The 17709-nt window shown below is 40.5% G+C and overlaps 1 protein-coding gene across 1 annotated transcript; it reads right to left on the bottom strand.

The window, feature by feature from the left end:
• Nucleotides 1–6293: 6293 nt before the first annotated feature.
• LOC114503372 (putative gustatory receptor clone PTE01) lies at nucleotides 6294–10495 on the bottom strand. Its single transcript, XM_028520908.2, has 2 exons — nucleotides 10356–10495; nucleotides 6294–7219 (listed from the first exon to the last, which is right to left on the bottom strand). Exons 1-2 carry the CDS (start codon nucleotides 10441–10443, stop codon nucleotides 6294–6296), a joined length of 1014 nt encoding a protein of 337 aa, XP_028376709.2. The 5' UTR covers nucleotides 10444–10495.
• Nucleotides 10496–17709: the final 7214 nt, after the last annotated feature.

Raw genomic sequence — 17709 nt, forward strand, 5'->3', positions numbered from 1 at the left:
TACAGAATCTATGAGATCTGGATAACAAGAACAGGGAGTATAGAACCTTGAGTAGTGTACTAATGGAACACAAATGAAGGGAAGAACAGTAAATTAGCAATACACTATAAATGAGATAACAGGGGAATCTGTCAAATGATTAAACACAACCAGCCAAGCAAAGAAGACTATACAGAAAGACGAGAAATGCAAAAACACTATTAAAATAAAGATGTAAGAATAATGAGAAAATAATAATATAAATATGCAATAACTTGCAGGTTGTCTGTAATAGCAAAGTGAAATTTGTCTTGCTCGCTGTCTCAGCTGTTCAAATGTCTCCTCCTTGGGTCCAAATGTGGTCTTTTCACATTTCCTATTTAGTTTTTTTGTTTTCTTTTTGTCTCACTTGTGGGTATTTAAAAAAGGAAAAGGGAAAAGGAGAAAAAAAAACCAGCAGAAGAAGAAAGGAAGAAGAGATAAAATTGGGAAGAAAGGAAGAAGGAATAAAACCAGAAAGAAGGAAAGAGATGCAAAAGGAATTGAGAGATATAATAATATAAAAATTTAAAAATTACTTAAAAAATTCAAACAAACAAACAAACAATACCCACTCGTTGGTTTCAAACTGGTCAAACTGGTTTTTCTGGTCTTCTTGGCTGCAGCAAGCTGAGGAGTGATTGGTTTCCTTTTCCCTTTCCTGTTCAGCAGTCAGTCACTCACTCTCCCCAGAGCCAGTCTCGTGCCTCTCTGTAGGGCCTTGAATGTGGGATGTGGGCCCTCCTAAGCGCCCTTCCACTGAGTTCATGGTTGTGGTCTAAGGGACTCTTAGGGAGCTCGTGCTTCCCCCGAGTTTATGGGAGTACCCTAGGGTTCCTGAGGATCTCTCACTTCCCCAGGGTTCACAGTTGTGGGCTCCAAAACTCCTATGGAGCAGACACTTCCCTCGGGTTTACCCGTGTGGGCTGCAGGGCTCCTGTGGAGTGCTCGATTCCCCCAGCTTTACGCATGTGGGCTCTGGATCTTCCACAAAGCACACTATCCCCAGGTTGTGGGCATGGGCACATGGCCAGGCTGCCCTTGGTCGCACAGCTGGGGCATGCACTCTTCCCAGGGCTATGCGAGGGTGCTCACAATCCCTGTGTGTTTGCCACTCAGTCCTCACTCCACTCTCTGCACCTTCAAGCAACCAGCCCTCCCCTGGTGCAGCTCAATCCTTGTTTGGCTGGGGAGGGAGTGGTTGACCCAGCTCTCTCCCAAGAGCCCTGTGGGAGGCCTTGTAAGCACTGGGCCTGGGGATGCAGCCTTCCTGGTCCCCCCTGCTGATCCCTGGGCCCTTACTGTCCTGAAGCACTCTCCTTACCATCTGGTTTCTCAGTGTCCGCTACAAATTTTGACCTCCTATTTTCATATATGTTGTGCTACTGTTGGCTGTTTGTTTTTTCCCTAATTGGATTGGCTAGATTTTTCTCCCATGTGTAGGGAGAAGTGGAATCTACTCTCTCCTACCATGCCACAATCTTTCCTCTCTTTATTTTATGTTCATAAATTATTTTAATAACTAACCGCTATATTGTACACCTAAAATTAACATAAAGATAATATTGAATGTCAGCTGTGATTAAGAAATGTTTTTGAAAAAACCTGTACCTGTGGTAAGTCATTTGCCATTCCCACACTGCCCCTACCCCTGACAACTGTTCATCTGCTTTCTATCTCTATGGATTTGCCTGTGCCTGGAACCACCCTATCTGGTTTCAGAGGCTGTAGCCTCCTAAGGCTAAGGCTAAGTGAGAGACCTTGGAACCCTAAGCCATGAAGGAGACAAAGCTTATCTCCCTGGCAGGGGTGCCACTTCTGCCCCTTTTACTTCACCCTGCCTGGCCCGAGTACATGACTGGTTAGCCAAAGATGGATATGATTCCTCAAAGGTGGGACATCCTAAGACAGGTGCAGTCATGAGGGGGCCCTCAGGGAAGCACTTGGGGGGCTATAGAATAAGGGGGTGATGGATCCCCACACCTCATCTTTGACATAGCCTGAGTCCTCATTCTGTCTGCAAAAAGTCTCCTAATCTCTAGGCTGCCTTAGTTCCCCTGCCTGACTTAAGCCTGAAACAATGCCAGAGGTGGGTGTGGTCCTGCCTGAAAGGCAGGAAAGGACAGGTTCCCTGGGGTGATCAGACCTAAGAAGGAATGCATAAAATCCTATGAAACCTGCTTTGCTTATACTCTCAATTTAAATGAAAAGGGTCCAAGCATGAAATGAGTTTGTTTCTCCAAAGTTTTCTGGCCCTTTAGCTATCTGACCCTGACTCATAATAAACCCTCATACTTCTTTGAATGTTACCTATTGTTTAGCCATTACTGCCTGACAATAACCTGTGAGCTTTATATATACTCCCTATATTCCTATGCAAATAAATGCAACAAAAGCCCTTTGAGGAACAGACTCCTGGCCCTTCTCCTTTGAGATATTGGCCACCTTTCCATCCCAGGCAGATCATGTCTTGGTAGATTTATACTCATCCCTGGCAGTTGGAGGTGTCTCTGGGGGTGGGGCACACCCATAGCCTCTTATGCAAGTTTCATGTAAGTAGAATCGTACCATTTTAGAAATCCTCCTGTCTTTCTTTCAGTGGAGTTGAGTTCAATCTCTCTCCCTTACTGCAATCAACTTGGCCCCATTACATAGTCTTAAATGAAGTGTCCTTACCTGTTTGATGATGTTTCATGCAATTTCTCTTTGCCATAATCAACAAGCTATTATAGAAATTTCTTTATAACGAGTTTCTTCCAAAGATTCTTTATGGCAGTGAAAGTGCCTGGTATCTTCTCTGTTTATGCCAATAATACCACATTGCACAAAAAAACTTTGGATTGGAAGAGGACCAAAACTCATTTACTTTAGGATCCAAATCAGTTTAATTTAGAACAGAGTAATTGAGGCAGCCTGGTAAAAATATTTTCTTTTATAATACTCAAAACATGTGAGTTACCTCAGAAGGTAATGACAGTACAAGAGGAATGCAGACTAACTGAATGGAAAGAATATCAGGAGAATTTAGATGAGTGTTCAGGCATCTTAATTACAATATTTAAGTGGAGACTTGAGTAACAAAGAGGAAGAGCACTCTAGACATAGATAATTAAGTTTAATGATCTTCAGGTTACAAAGAACATGGTTTGTTCGCAGATGTACAAGAAGAAGATATGCATAACCAGATTTAGCATGCAACAGAATCACTTGTAATGGGTTCCAGCTACAGAGGTTTTGATTCTCCAGGTCTGGAGAAGGTCCTGAAATTTAGCACATATAAACTCCCAGAGTAATGCCCATAAATGGACCAGTGACCAGTGATGGAGTTGGAAAGGGATAAAAGAGACTAAACCATAAAGGGTTTATAGACCGTGGCAAGGAGTTCTAATTACACCTAAAACAAACAAACAAACAAAAAACTGGCTTTCATGTAAAAGAGGAGAAAGTGAGCATTCAGAAGCCTTTTAGGATACTCTTGCAAGAGTAGGAAATACAAATCATCAGAAAATCTGAGCAGTTATAGTCTCATGAATTTTGAGAGAGGAAACAGGAAGAGAGTACTTAACTCTCTTAACATACATTTTAAGTATGTCAGCCAGCTTGCAGTTAAAGCTCCTTCCACTCTTTCAGGTCACCTGTCTGTGCATCTCTGTGTTCTAATGCACAAGACTTGGTACATTCCTCAGGTCTTCAGACACCTCTTCTTCATAGGAGGAAGCAATATCCTTAGTGCTGGACACTGTCATTAAAATAGTCCTCAATGCCTTCTGAAACTAAACAACCAGAATCAGGGGAACCTAACAAAACATGGAAGAAAAATCAGGGACAGATGGGACAATACATCCTCTAGAAAATTCAAGAAGACAGAGGCCAAATAAATTATCATCCTTAACTCATATTTTATTTACACTCTAAGGTTTAATATTTTTAAATAAACATTTTTGAAGTACAATACTTCTGCAGATGTTATTATCTGAACTCTGTTTTCCCTTTGTATCAAGCATTTCTGAGTTTGGATTTCTAGATTCATTAAGATTTTCTATGGGGACATACCTACTACCCTGAAATTTCAACACCTCAGCTCCTCTGCTTGAATTTTCCATCACTGAGCCAAGCACCAGGCTTCTAATTTATAAAGCAGTGCTGACTACTTTTTAAAAACTACCTTGGAATTGTCTTAACATCATCCCCAAATAGTTTTATTACTAAGCAGATATCCCAAGTTGGCTTCCTCACAAAGAGACTCAGAGACAGTGATGAACATGCAGGAAGGTTACCAGGTAGCACTCCTGGCATCGATACCTGTGGAAGAGCACATGTGTGGGAATGAATTTGTCCTCATTTACACAGAGATATGACCTTTTCCTCAGGTCCTTGGAAGTCACCCTTAAGCCCTTGAAATTTAGCTAGTGATAGAAAAGATTGGTTATTGTGGGGAACCCCATGTACCATACCTGATAGTTTATGGTAATGAGATGACTGAAGATGGTAATTGGTTGTGCCAAAGAGACCAAGCATGTATGTGAAGGGTTGGTGTTTTAGGGGAAGTGATGTCAGACCAGTGTCTTTGGAGAAAGACTGGAAAGTGAGTTCAGCCAAATGGGAAATGATTCAGTTTATCCCACCAATGAAATGAAGTCTCAATAAAATCTCTGTACACTGAGCCTCAGGTGTGCTACCTGGTTAGCAAAACTCTCACTGTTGTCTCACAATGTAGCCAGGATGAGGTAATGGATTTGAACCCTACGGGGAGAGGACAACAACAAGATTTACCTATGGAACCTTTCAGATATTTCCCCAGGTGTATCTTCTTTTGTCTAGTCCTATTTTGTATTCTTTTGCTATAAGAAAAGTATAATCATAAGACTAGCACTGTCTTAAGTTCTGTGACTCAAGCTGGTGAATTATTGAACCTGAGGGAATTCCCTTGCTTATCTGGCATCTAGCAAATCATTACAAGTAAGGGAGTCCCTTAATTTTGGCCAGCTGATCTGAAGTGAGGGTGGCCTGGGAACTCCTGAATGTGTGCCTGGTGTCTGAAGTGAAGACAGTCCTGCAGACACTGTTCCCTCACTCTGTGGTTTGGTGAACACTTTGTAGCAACCAAGGGCAGTGGGAAAATCAAGCCAACTTGAGCTCGTCAAAGGGCACCTAAAATCACCAGGGAGCTCTGGATCTAGGATGAATCTTTACAGTTGGTTGGAACTGGTGCCAAGGGGCCAAATATCATGGGATGTGGACAGCTGCAGAAGGAGATGTCAACTTGGTTACAGTGGCCCTCGGCAGCTGAGGCAGGTCCCTATGGGAGCTGATGCTGAGGTCTGTGTGGCACACCTGACATTTGGAGCAACATGTCCCTCATCTCTAATGTGACATCATTTCTCTTATGTAGTAAAATAATCTAATGGAAAATTTGATATCTTAACCATTTTAAGCGTCCCATTCAGGGAAATTTACATTCACATTGCTGTACAACCATCATCACCCTCTATCTCCATGAGTCTTTTCATCTTGCAAATGGGAAAATCATTATTTCCCAATTAAATGCTAACTCCCTGTTCCCTCTTCTCCTGTCCCCTGACAACCAAAATTCTACTCCATGTCTCTATGGATTTCACCACTTTAGATGGCATCACCACAGTAGATGCCTACTGTAAAATGAATTTATACAGTATTTGTCCTTTCATGTCTGGCTCTGAAACTGATGAGATGTTAGATGGAATGGGAAAAAGATTTATCAAAATACTGGAAGTCCCAGTTTTCTATGAATGTGCCAGTTGAAGTATTTATTCAAATTTAGTATTAATGTTATCCCATTTCAATTTCAAAGTATCTTGGATTGGAAAAGAAATTAAATACTCTAACTTCTCAAGCATCTGACCACAATCATGAAGGAGCAAAAATATGGAAAAAGGAGAAGAATCATTGGGAACCTGAAGAAAGAATAAATACCAAAAAGGAGGGGTACAATTTTTCATAATGATACAATCAAGGCAGTTCAGGACCAAGAGTCCTGGGTAATTAATGCACGGGAAAGTGAGAGGAGCAACTGACAGTATGTGCATAAACCTGGAGGGACTCTCACTGAAGTACAGAGTACAAGAGACCTCTGAATCCATTAGAGCTGTGCTAAGAGGAAAAAATGTGTAGACAGAGAGCAGATCCATATGGATACAAATACACTATAAACTGTGGATTCAGAATTTCTTGTTATACATGTTCTATTTTCCTACTATCATCAGTGTATGAGCAAAAAAAGATCCATAGGTATAAAATTAGGCTATTCTTCTGATCACCCTCCATAGAGCACTCTTGATGTCCCTGTTCCTCAGGCTGTAGACGAAGGGGTTCAGCATTGGGGTGACAACAGTGTACATCACTGAGGCGACTGCAACCTTCCTCAGGGAGGATGACACAGTGGAACTGAGGTACACCCCAAGGCCTGTTCCATAAAATAAGCAAACAACTGACAGGTGAGAGCCACAGGTGGAGAAGGCCTTATACTTCCCCCCTGATGATGGGACTCTCAGAATGGAGGAAACAATTCGACTGTAAGAGAAAAGGATCCCTGAGAGTGGAACACCACCAATGATAGCACCCAAAAAATAGATCAATATGTAATTAGTGGAGGTGTCAGAACAGGCAAGGTTGAGGAGTTGAGAAGGGTCACAAAAGAAATGAGGAATTTCCACATCTGCACAGAAGGTGAGTTGTGACACCATCAAGTAGTGCAGCTGGGAATCCAAAAGGCTGAATAAAAATGACAGCAGGACACACAAGCCACAGAGGCGGGGGTTCATGATGACCAGGTAGTGTAAAGGCTGACAAATGGCTACCAAGCGATCATAAGCCATCACGGCCAGAAGTAGACTCTCCAAAGTTCCAAATAGAGTAAAAAACGTGACCTGAGTTAGGCAGTCTGCATAGGTGATGGACTTGCTGTATGTCTGGAGGTTCACCAGCATCTTGGGGACTGTAGTGCTGCTGAAACTGATGTCAGCCAGGGACAGATTGGAAAGGAAGAAGTACATAGGTGTGTGGAGGTGGGAGTTAGAGATGATGGATAGGATGATGAGCAGATTACCTAGCATGGTCACCAGGTACATGGCTAGGAACAGGCCAAACAGAAGAGGCTGCAGCTCTGGGTCATCTGACAGTCCCAGGAGGAAGAATTCAGAGTCACCTGTTTGATTCTGTGGTACTAAGATAGCACACAGTTTGAAAAAGAAGAGAGTGCTGAATAAATGAAACAAATGTAGACATATCCATTTTTGCATTCAAGCAATTCACAAATAAAGGAATCACACTTGAGCATGAGGACCAAACACCACCCACCCATGCACCACCAACTCTTACCCTTCAGCAACATTTCTCAGTTGGGAACTCTTTTAGAACTCTTTCTTCATAGATGTCTGGGCTGTTTACCTGTTTCTGTAAACAACCACTTTAGAGACCCTGGCTCAAAGAATATTAGAGAAGAAAGGACATTGCAGATTAAAAAATTCCATCAATAGCAAAATATCAGCCTTCTATTTTGGAAGTAAAAATATGGTATGGGACATTGTTTTCTAAGGAAAAATCATCTTAATTGGAAGACACTAAGAAGCAGTTGAATGTACTGTATCTCACTCAAATGCAGTACCAGAAATTCCCTTAATCTACAATGTAGTCTTGAAGAGCTACAACCACATTAATTGCATTCTAACTTAGAATAAGCAGTTAGATTTTTTGTATGCAATTATCTTCAAGGGATTTCATCTTTACTTGGATTTATGACATCCATCTTCCAGGGAGACAAGTATTCACTCAAATGAGTGGGTTTGTGGTCCAAGTCAGTCCTTCAACTCTAACTCGAATATGTATATTTTGTGCCTTAGTGCACTTAACGTTTTGCAAAATATGTCTTTGTTAAATGCACAAAATCATACAGCACCTCGATCCTAAAAATCATGTTAGTTTACAGTACACCGATGATTAAATAATAATTCATTTTCATGAATACTCTGTCCTCATTTTTCTTTAGTGAAAGCTTATTGTCTGTCAATGATACACAATCTCACAGAAACATTTGCACTTGCATTTCCACTTAACTGCTTTTGTTCATTGTGGCTGCATAAATTTCTTGAATTTGACTCTAACCACAGACATTGGTAAAAGTTGATTTCTCATCAAATCCAACCCCCTAATGAACAGTGGACAAACTGAGAACCAAAGCCATACCTCAAACCATAAATTGGCCATCTTATGCCAGCTTAAATGCTTTTCAAGTCAATTCTTCCTGAGAGAGATAGAATTGCACTTCCTCTCAATTCAACTCCTGGAATTTATGGACACAGACTACAGTGTGATGATTGTGGTAGGGGTGTGTGGGTGTAGGTGGAAGAGGGTGTATGGGGGTTAAATGGTAATGGAAAATATACAATAAAATAAAAACATAACAAAGAAATTTAGTGATGGGCTGACCATAACCTGGAACCAATTAAATCAGAACTTCTACACGTAAGTCCTTTGGACATATTATCATAAAGCCAGAGCTGAGAACCATTTCAGACAATGAATAAACATTGTATATAGGAATTCCTTTCTATATCATTTTTACCCATTTCCCATATTAAACTATAAGTATGTAATAATCCATGCTGTAGAATTTATGCTCACTACTGAAAAAACCTGAGGGTTTTTTTCCCTTCCCTGCATGAACCTCCCCTGCACTTCAGTTATCTGAAGGCAAACACGGTCGTGAATCTGGTGGATGCATTTTCCTTACAATATTTTTATAATATTAGTAGTGAGTTATGCATTCATGGTTTTCCTAAAAACTTACCTATATGCCCACATACTACACACACTGTTCCTGAGTCTCATTTGCCACAGCATGACATTTTAAGTTCCTTTGTGATGTGCATACATCTGTTGCAACACTTTAAGTGATGTCTAATATTACCTGTGGGTTAAACTTCATTTTATTCTTCAATTGTTTTCTGTGACAGTGGTTAAGAAAATTCTTATGCCCCTCTCCACATCACACAAGTGAGAATTTCTTAAAGACATAGGCATAAAATATTTGAGTTGTAAATAAATGGATATATGTGCAGTTTTACTATTAATTACCTATTCTTATTTTCCCAATAGAAAAATGAGACAAAAAATAATTGCCAAGGTGTGAAATTAGCAAGTTCCCTGACATCTGACTACCACTAATCTTTTCATGGTAGAACCACATGAAAATCCCATCTCGTATGGGGAATGGTATTTCCATATCTGAGCTTTACAAAATGTGTTCACATATGTGACACTATTCATAGAAACCCCTAGAATCCACACATTCATTCAGTAAAGGTCCCTGCAAACCTCTGGCTCCACTTTGCTAATTCACAGATGAACCTGCCCCCCTCCAATACCAAGAGAAGGGATTGGTGGGTAAGCCCCCATTTGCTTATCTGAAGATAAAACAAGTTTGGAAAGAAGCAATCATTGTGCTGCACTAAGTCAGACACTCAATGTGAAGTGTGTGTGTGATATCTCCACCCCTCTGGCTTGGTATCTCTTACATAGAAATGGGAGAATAAGAACCACCTCTGGGAAACATGTGACATCCAACAGAGGTTTGCCCTCCAGAAGTGTTCAGTCATGCTTTTGAAATCAGGTTGAAATAGTTAGGGTTTGCTGATGAAAACAATCATGAGAAAGGTGTAATGACATATTATTCCATCAGATAGCAGTGAAGGGAGGAAGCCTATAAGGTCCAAGGTAATTGGTTCACAGAGTGAGTGGAAATCCTAACATGTGTCTCAGTCCACACTATAAGATTTAGTTCTCTTTCTCTTTTCCTCTCTTTTTTCATTTTTTTCTATTTATGAAAATCTCTACTGTTTTTCTTTATATTTAAGTGTTGTAGATTCTATTAATGAAAATTGATTGATAGGTTTCTTAGAAAATCAGTACTATTGATGCATGCAAGCATGGTTTACCTCCCGTCTAGTCCTACGAGACATTGCTGGAAGAATGAAAGCACAGGAAGGACAGCACCTGCTCTGTGGGAGCAATATTGCCTACTCTCTGTTTCTGAGACCCAAGGCAGAGTCTGTCCAGTATATAACAGAGATTATTGTTGTTCTCTGCCGAGCAGAGTGTAGGCCCTGGGTGATCAGAAATGAATTATACCATTGTTTCCCTCCACGTATTCAGAATCAGCCTGTATAAGAACCAAAATATCTGAAACTTTCCATGTTGGTGCCCTCCCCTCCATTTGCTCCAACTCTCCTATTTGTCCTAATGATGAAAGAGAAAATGCCCCTGACAGTCTCTTCTCCATCCATCATCTCCATAGTACTTACGGGGCTGTTCTGTCTCTGCTGTAGTAGGACCAGGCAGTGAGAATCCCCTGCTGCTTCCCTGCATGGGCACTGAAGGCTCAGGCTCCATCCTCAGGGCTGGCAGTTGGCCGAGTTTGTCATGGGCCTCCTGATGCAGTGACATGAGACAAGAAGACTCAGATGTGAAGCCCACTGCGCTGAGATGGGGAACTTCAAGGGTTGGAGGCAACACTGATGATCTATTTTTGCATGAACTTGGGAGAGCAATGCTCACAGCTCACAATTAGCCAAATCAGTCTGTGTTATCCCAGTCTCTGAGGACTTGCTATTATTAACAGAAGGGGGAAATGGAAGGTACTCCCAAGGATTTGGCCCCATGTCAGGAGGAAACTCCCCTATACTCCTCACTTCCAACTTCCAAGTTGCAAGAATTTCATAAATTCAGACAAGTTTTTTTCAGTTAAAAAAAGCAATGTCTGACTTGTATATCTGCTCATTCATTGGATTGATAATTCTATGTGAAGATAATTATGCTGTCTCTACCAAAAATATGATATAATTTCTATTTTCTCATTTAAGATGTGTCCATCTAAGGAGAAACTTTCTCTTTTTCTTCTGTAGTCTGTTTTGGGGTTTGGGGTTTTATGTGTTAAGAGATGGGTTGTTGTTGCTATTTTGAAAGGCCTATTTTTTTCATAGAATTTATGTGTGTTATTACATTACACAACTATTTTTTCCAAAGTTCTATTTTTTCCACAGAAATTATGTGTTATTATATTAGACAACTGTCTATTTTGATATGCCAAATAACAATTTTCATGAATACAACAGAGTGTTTCACAGATGTCTGTGTTCTAGATGTAGGGCTGCAGTCATGTCATCTTTTTAAATTTTAATTTATTGGGGTCACAGTGGTTAATAAAATTATTAGCTCTCAGGTGTACAATTCCATAATACATCATTTGTATATTGTATTGCATGTTCACCACCAGGCATCATTTCCTTCCATCACCATTTATCCCCCATTTAGCTCTTCTACCTCCTCCACTCCTTCTCCCTCTGGTAACCACCATACTGTTCTCTGTGTCTAGATGGACTTTTTCCTTCCTTAATCCCGTTGCCATTTTAACCCAGCCCCCCTACATCCTTTCTCTTCTGACAGCTGTCCATCCATTCATTCTCCATGTCTATGAGTCTGTTTCTAGTTTGTTTGTTAGTTTATTTTGTTCATTAAATTCCACATGTAAGTGAAACCATATGGTACTTGTTTTTCTTGGGCCTATTTCAGTTAGCATAATGCTACCCAAGTATAAATATAATAATAATAATAATAATAATAATAATAATTAGTAATAATAATAATATAAAAAAGAAAGAAAATATTAAAAAATTCTCCATGTTCATCCACGCTGTCACAAAAGGTAAGATTTCCCTTCTAATTACAGCCAAGCAGTACTTCATTGTGTAAATGCACCACAACCTTTTTTCCACTCATCTAATGATGGGTACCTGGGCTGTTTCCAGGTCTTGGCTATTGTCAGTAACACCACAATGAACATTGGGGTGCATATATTCTTTCAACACAGTGTTTTGGGATTCTTCAGATGTATTTTCAGAAGTGGAATCTTTGGGTCATAAGGCAGTTCCATTTTTAATTTTTGGAGGAAACTCCATACTATTTCCATAGTGGTGCTTTAGTCTGCTTTCCCACCAACAGTGCAAGAAGTTCCCTTTTCTCCACATACTCATGAACACTTGCTGCTTGTTAATTTATTGATGACAGCCATTCTGACAGGAGTTAGGTGATATGTCATTGTGGTTTTAATTTTCATTTCTCTGATGGTTAGTGATGTTTAGCATCTTTTATTATGTCTATTGGCAATGCGTATGTCCTCTTTGGACAAGTTTCTCTTTAGGTCTTCTGCCCATTTTTTAATTGCATTGCTTTCTTGTTTGTTTGTTTGGTTGGTTGGTTGGTTGGTTGATTTGAGTTGTCCAAGTTTATAAATTTGGGATCCTAATCCTGTGTAATTGGCAAAAGTGTTCTCCCATTTGGTTGGTTGTCTTTTCATTTTGGGGTCGGTTTAATTTGCTGTGCCAAAGCTTTTAGTTCGATGTGATTCAATTTTCTTTTGTATTTTCTTTTGTTTTCCTTGTCTAAAGAGATATATCCCCAAAAAATATTGTTATAAGAATGTCTAAGATTTTGAGATGGGAGATGGCGGCTTTGCTCTAGGCAGCGTTTTTCTCGGCTTCTGTGAAGAGGAGGGAAACTCGCGGATCGGTGGAGAAACAGAGCAAGTGGACTAGGTTATTGAATCACTTTTGAAAGCGGGACATCAAAAATTATTGCAATCACTGAAAAACCAGACGGTAAGGAGACTGCTTCAGGACAAAAGGGGCCCAGGGATCAGCACAGGGTCTAGGGGTGTGCAGTCCCCAGGCCCGGTGCTCCCAGGTCTGCCTCAGGGCTGCTGGGAGAGGGGAGTCGCTGCTCCCTCCCCCAAATAAAGGGGGTGAGCAACTCCAGGGGAGAACGTGTTGCTAGAAGGAACAGATTGGCCAGTTGGACTGGGAAAAAATCGCCCAGGGACTATGAACACCCGCCCAGAGACCTGGGAGAAGTGAGGGCCTCTAGCTAACAGGACCAGGGGCAGCCTGGAAGAGCACCTGCACCCCTATACTGGTACAAGTGCAGATTGGGGGAGAGCACAGAGCCGGGCAGGGCTCACCTCATGCCCCATAGGGAGGCCTGAATCGCGCACTGTGATCCCAGGAGAGACATGGCACTTAGTGCGTTCCTACAGTAGTGGCTCAGAAATTTCCAGCCAGCCTGACGGGGGGAGCTGGGAAAGGCGCCAACACCCCTAGCCTGGTCGGAGTGCGGTTCAGCGGGGAACACGGAGCTGGAAAGGTCTCGGCTCGCACATCATCGGGAAGACTGACTCTCGTGCTGTGAACCCGGAAGGGTCGCGGTGAGGCACTTAGGGCGATCCTAGACCCCGAATCTCAAAAGTTTGGGGGAGAAGTGTGCCCATTTACGATTCCCAGGGAGGGCACAGTGAATCCCAAAACGTCACGGGTGTCTCCTGAGATCATAGAGCTGGAACCCTGCAGGACCCCGGAGTCCGGAAGAACATGGAAGTGAGATCCAGAGAGCCAGTGTGCTCGGGAGTGCCCAGGGTACCTGACAGACTTACTGAGATCTGGCTGGGAGAGAGAGAAGCATTTCAAAGGTCCTTCAACCAGCTGAAGCCAGCAAGATCAGAAAAACTGGTCTGGCCGGTTAGAAACCAACAAGAGGTTTTTTTGTTTGTTTGTTTGTTTTGGGGGGTTTTTTGGGGTTTTTTTGTTGTTTATTTTTTGTTTTGGTTTTGGTTTGGTTTGGTTTGGTTTGGTTTGGTTTGGTTTTTCTGGCTGTTGTTGGTTGATTGATTTTATCTTGTGTTTTATGTGACATTTTATTTTTCAATTCTTATTATTTTTACCTCGCAACCCCTTAAGTTTCTCTTCCATTCATCCTAATATTAATCTTTCTACTCCAAATTTATCTCTCCTGCACTACATCTTCTGCTTTTCTTTCCTTTCTTTTTTAATCTTACAAGTTACTGTAAATTTGTATTATCTTTTTCTCACTTTTCCAACATTTTTTATTTTAATAATATTTTGGTATTCTTTTTCTTTCTGTATAATCTTCTTTGCTTGGCTGGTTATACTGTCATTTGATAGGTTCCCCATGGTATCTCAGTCACAATGTGTTGAAAAGTTACTATCCTTCATCTGTGTTCCATTAATACACCTCTCAAGGTTCTATATTCTCTTTATTCTTGTTATCTAGACCTCATTGATTCTGCCATAAGACTCTCATTTTCCTATTGCTGTTAGCAAGACCTAGTCTATACAATTGTAAATACTTCTCAATACCCCTACCTGATCTCAGCCCACTTTGCAATTTTCTGAACTATACTATTGTAGGGGTTGTCTCTATTCTTTTACACACTACTCCTATATACTAATCTTTAAACCAGCCCTACCTTAGAATCTGACCTCCCACAGCCTCACAGCTTCCTAGATCCAACTAACAATCCTCTCGTCCCCAATAAGAGTCTTACCTTCTTTCCATCCTTTCTAAAACGTGGATAGTGGAGTGGAGGATCATGGTTAACACTATAAGGAGCCAAAGGATAAGCTATCTCTTCTCTACTGGCTGCTAATGTAAATATCAGAGTATACTGTCTTGCTGTCTTAAACCATTTTGCCTTACTCCTCCAACTGATCACAGAAAAGAGTAGGGGAAAGCTGTGAACACCAGGATATATGAAAGAGATTGCACCACTGAATCCCACAAGTATTCTACCACAGAAGTTCACACCATAATTACAGGGAATCAGAACAGATCAATTTAACAAACAAGAAGAAAAATGAGGAAACCCATGAACAATGAGAAAACAAAGAAACAACCCCCAATTGAAGGGAAACAAGGAAGCCTCAGGAAAAATGCTAAATGAAATAGAGGCAATTCAACTATATGATAGTGAGTTCAAAACAATGATTACCAGAAAGTTCAATGAACTCACAATGAACTATCAGAAATTAGAGGGAAACTACATCAATCTCACTGCAAACCATATAAACATGAAAAAGGAAATAGAAACTCTCAACAAAGGTCAAGAGGAAATGAAGAATACAATTTCTGAACTGAAGAACACAGTAGAAGGAATGAAAAGCAGGATCAATGAAGCAGAAGATCTGATTAGTGAGCTGGAGGACAAACTACAAAACAGCATCCAGAAAGAGCAAGAAAAGGAAAAGAGGCTCAGAAAGAATGAAGAGGGATTAAGAGAAATGCAAGACAATAGGAAACGTAATAATATCTGTATCATAGGGATACCAGAAGGAGAAGAGGAAGACCAAGGGATTGAAAACCTACTTGAACAAGTAATGAAGGAGAACTTCCCTAATTTGATGAGAGAAAAAGTCACACAACTCCAGGAAACACGGAGAGTCCGAATCAAGAGGAACCCAAAGAGGCCAACCTCAAGACACATCATAATTAAAATGGCATTTCAAGACAAAGAGAGAATCTTAAAGGCAGCAAGGGAGAAACAGGAAGTAACATACAAGGGAGCCCCGATAAGGCTAACAGCTGACTTCTCAATGGAAACACTTCAAGCCAGAAGAGAATGGCAAGAAATACTCCAGGTAAAGAGAACCAGAGGTCTGCAACCAAGGCTACTATATCCAGCAAGGCTCTCGATCAAGATAGAAGGCCAAATAAGAAGCTTCCCAGACAAAAGAAGTCTAAAAGAATACACCTCCACCAAACCAGCTCTGCAAGAGATTCTAAAAGGACTGATTTAAGGAAGGGAAAGAAAAGAGAGAGAGAGAGAGAGAGGAACACAGGTACATAAAAGACAATGAATAAGTACCTATCAATAATAACCTTAAATGTAAATGGATTAAATGCTCCAGTCAAAAGACATAGAATAGCTGAATGGATAAGAAAAAATGACCCACATATATGCTGCCTACAGGAGACCCACCTCAGGATAAAAGACCTACACAAGCTGAAAGTGAAGGGCTGGAAACAAATCTTCCAAGCAAATGGACAGGAAAAGAAGGCCGGGGTAGCAATACTCATATCAGACAAAATAGACTTCCAAAAAAGGGCCATAAAGAGAGACCCAAAAGGTCACTTCATAATACTCAAGGGAAGAATCCATCAAGAAGACATAAACATTGTAAATATATATGCACCCAACATAGGAGCACCCAAATACATAAAGAAAATCTTAGAGGACTTCAAGAAAGATATGGACAGCAACACAATTATAGTGGGAGATTTTAACACCCCACTATCAAAAATGCACAGATATTCCAAACAAAATATCAGCAAAGATATTGTGGCATTGAACAATACCCTCGATGAAATGGGCTTTACTGATATATACAGAGCCCTCCATCCAAAAGAAGCTAAATATACATTGTTTTCAAATGTACACAGAACATTTTCAAAGATAGACCACCTGATAGGACACAAAACAAGCCTCAAGAATTTCAAAAAAATTGAAATTATACCAAGCATTTTCTCAGAACACAAGGGACTGAAGCTAGAAACCAACCCCAAGGAAAAAAGTCCAAAACACTCAGAATAATGGAGATTAAATAGCATGCTATTAAACAAGGAATGGGTCAAGAATGATATTAGAGAAGAAATCAAAAGGATTCTGGAAACAAATAAAAACGAACTCACAACAACCCAAAACTTATGGGACACAGCCAAGGCAGTCCTGAGAGGGAAGTTAATAGCAATACAGGCCCACCTAAAAAGGTTAGAAACATTCCAAACAAACAACCTAACCCTACGCCTACAAGAACTCGAGGAACAACAACAAAGGCAGCCCAGAGCAAGCAGAAGGAAGGAAATAACCAAGATCAGACCAGAATTAAATGACATAGAGACCAAAAGCACAATTCTAAGGATCAGTGAATCCAAGAGCTGGTTCTTTGAAAAGATAAACAAAACCGACAAGCCTTTAAGCAGACTCATCAAGAAAAAAAGAGAGAAGACCCAAATAAACACAATCAGAAATGAAAGAGGAGAGATTGCAACAGATACCACAGAAATACAAAAAACTGTAGGAAATTACTACAAAGAACTGTATGCCAAGTAATTTGAACCCTGGGTGAAATTGACAAATTTCTAGAAAAATGCAAACTTCCAAAACTCAATGAAAAAGAAGCAGAAAACCTGAAGAGACCAATAACAACAAAAGAAATTGAAGCAGTAATCAAAAAACCCCCGACACATAAAAGCCTGGGACCAGATGGTTTCACAGGAGAATTCTACAAAGCATTTAAGGAAGAGCTAACCCCTATCCTTCACAGACTATTCCAAAAAATCCAAAAAGATGGGAGACTCCCAAACTCTTTTTATTAGGCCAACATCATCCTAATTCCAAACAACAAAGAAAGAAAACTTCAGGCCAATATCACTGATGAACATTGATGCTAAAATCCTCAACAAAATACTGGCAAACCAACCGCATCCAACAATACATTAAAAACATCATACACCATGACCAAGTGGGATTGGTTCCAGGGATGCAAGGATGGTTCAATATTCGCAAGTCAGTAAATGTAATACATCACATAAACAAAAGCAAAGACAAAAACCACATGATCATATCAATTGATGCAGAAAAAGCATTTGATAAGGTACAGCACCCATTCATGATAAAAACACTCGGCAAAATGGGAATAGAGGGAGCATTCCTCAACATAATAAAGGCCATATATGAGAGACCTACAGCCAACATCATACTCAATGGGCAAAAATTAAAATCTTTTCCACTAAGATCAGGAGCAAGACAAG

This window comes from Phyllostomus discolor, chromosome 8 (genome assembly GCF_004126475.2).
Source record: "Phyllostomus discolor isolate MPI-MPIP mPhyDis1 chromosome 8, mPhyDis1.pri.v3, whole genome shotgun sequence".
Taxonomy (NCBI): Eukaryota; Metazoa; Chordata; class Mammalia; order Chiroptera; family Phyllostomidae; genus Phyllostomus; species Phyllostomus discolor.

Excerpts from the sequence above, each read along its gene's own strand:
- LOC114503372 (XM_028520908.2), bottom strand. The coding sequence starts at position 10,443 with ATGGAGCCTGAGCCTTCAGTGCCCATGCAGGGAAGCAGCAGGGGATTC. Across the intron at positions 7,220-10,355 it reads AGCAGAGACAGAACAGCCCC|TACCACAGAATCAAACAGGT; the intron begins GTAAGTACTATG and ends GTGCTATCTTAG.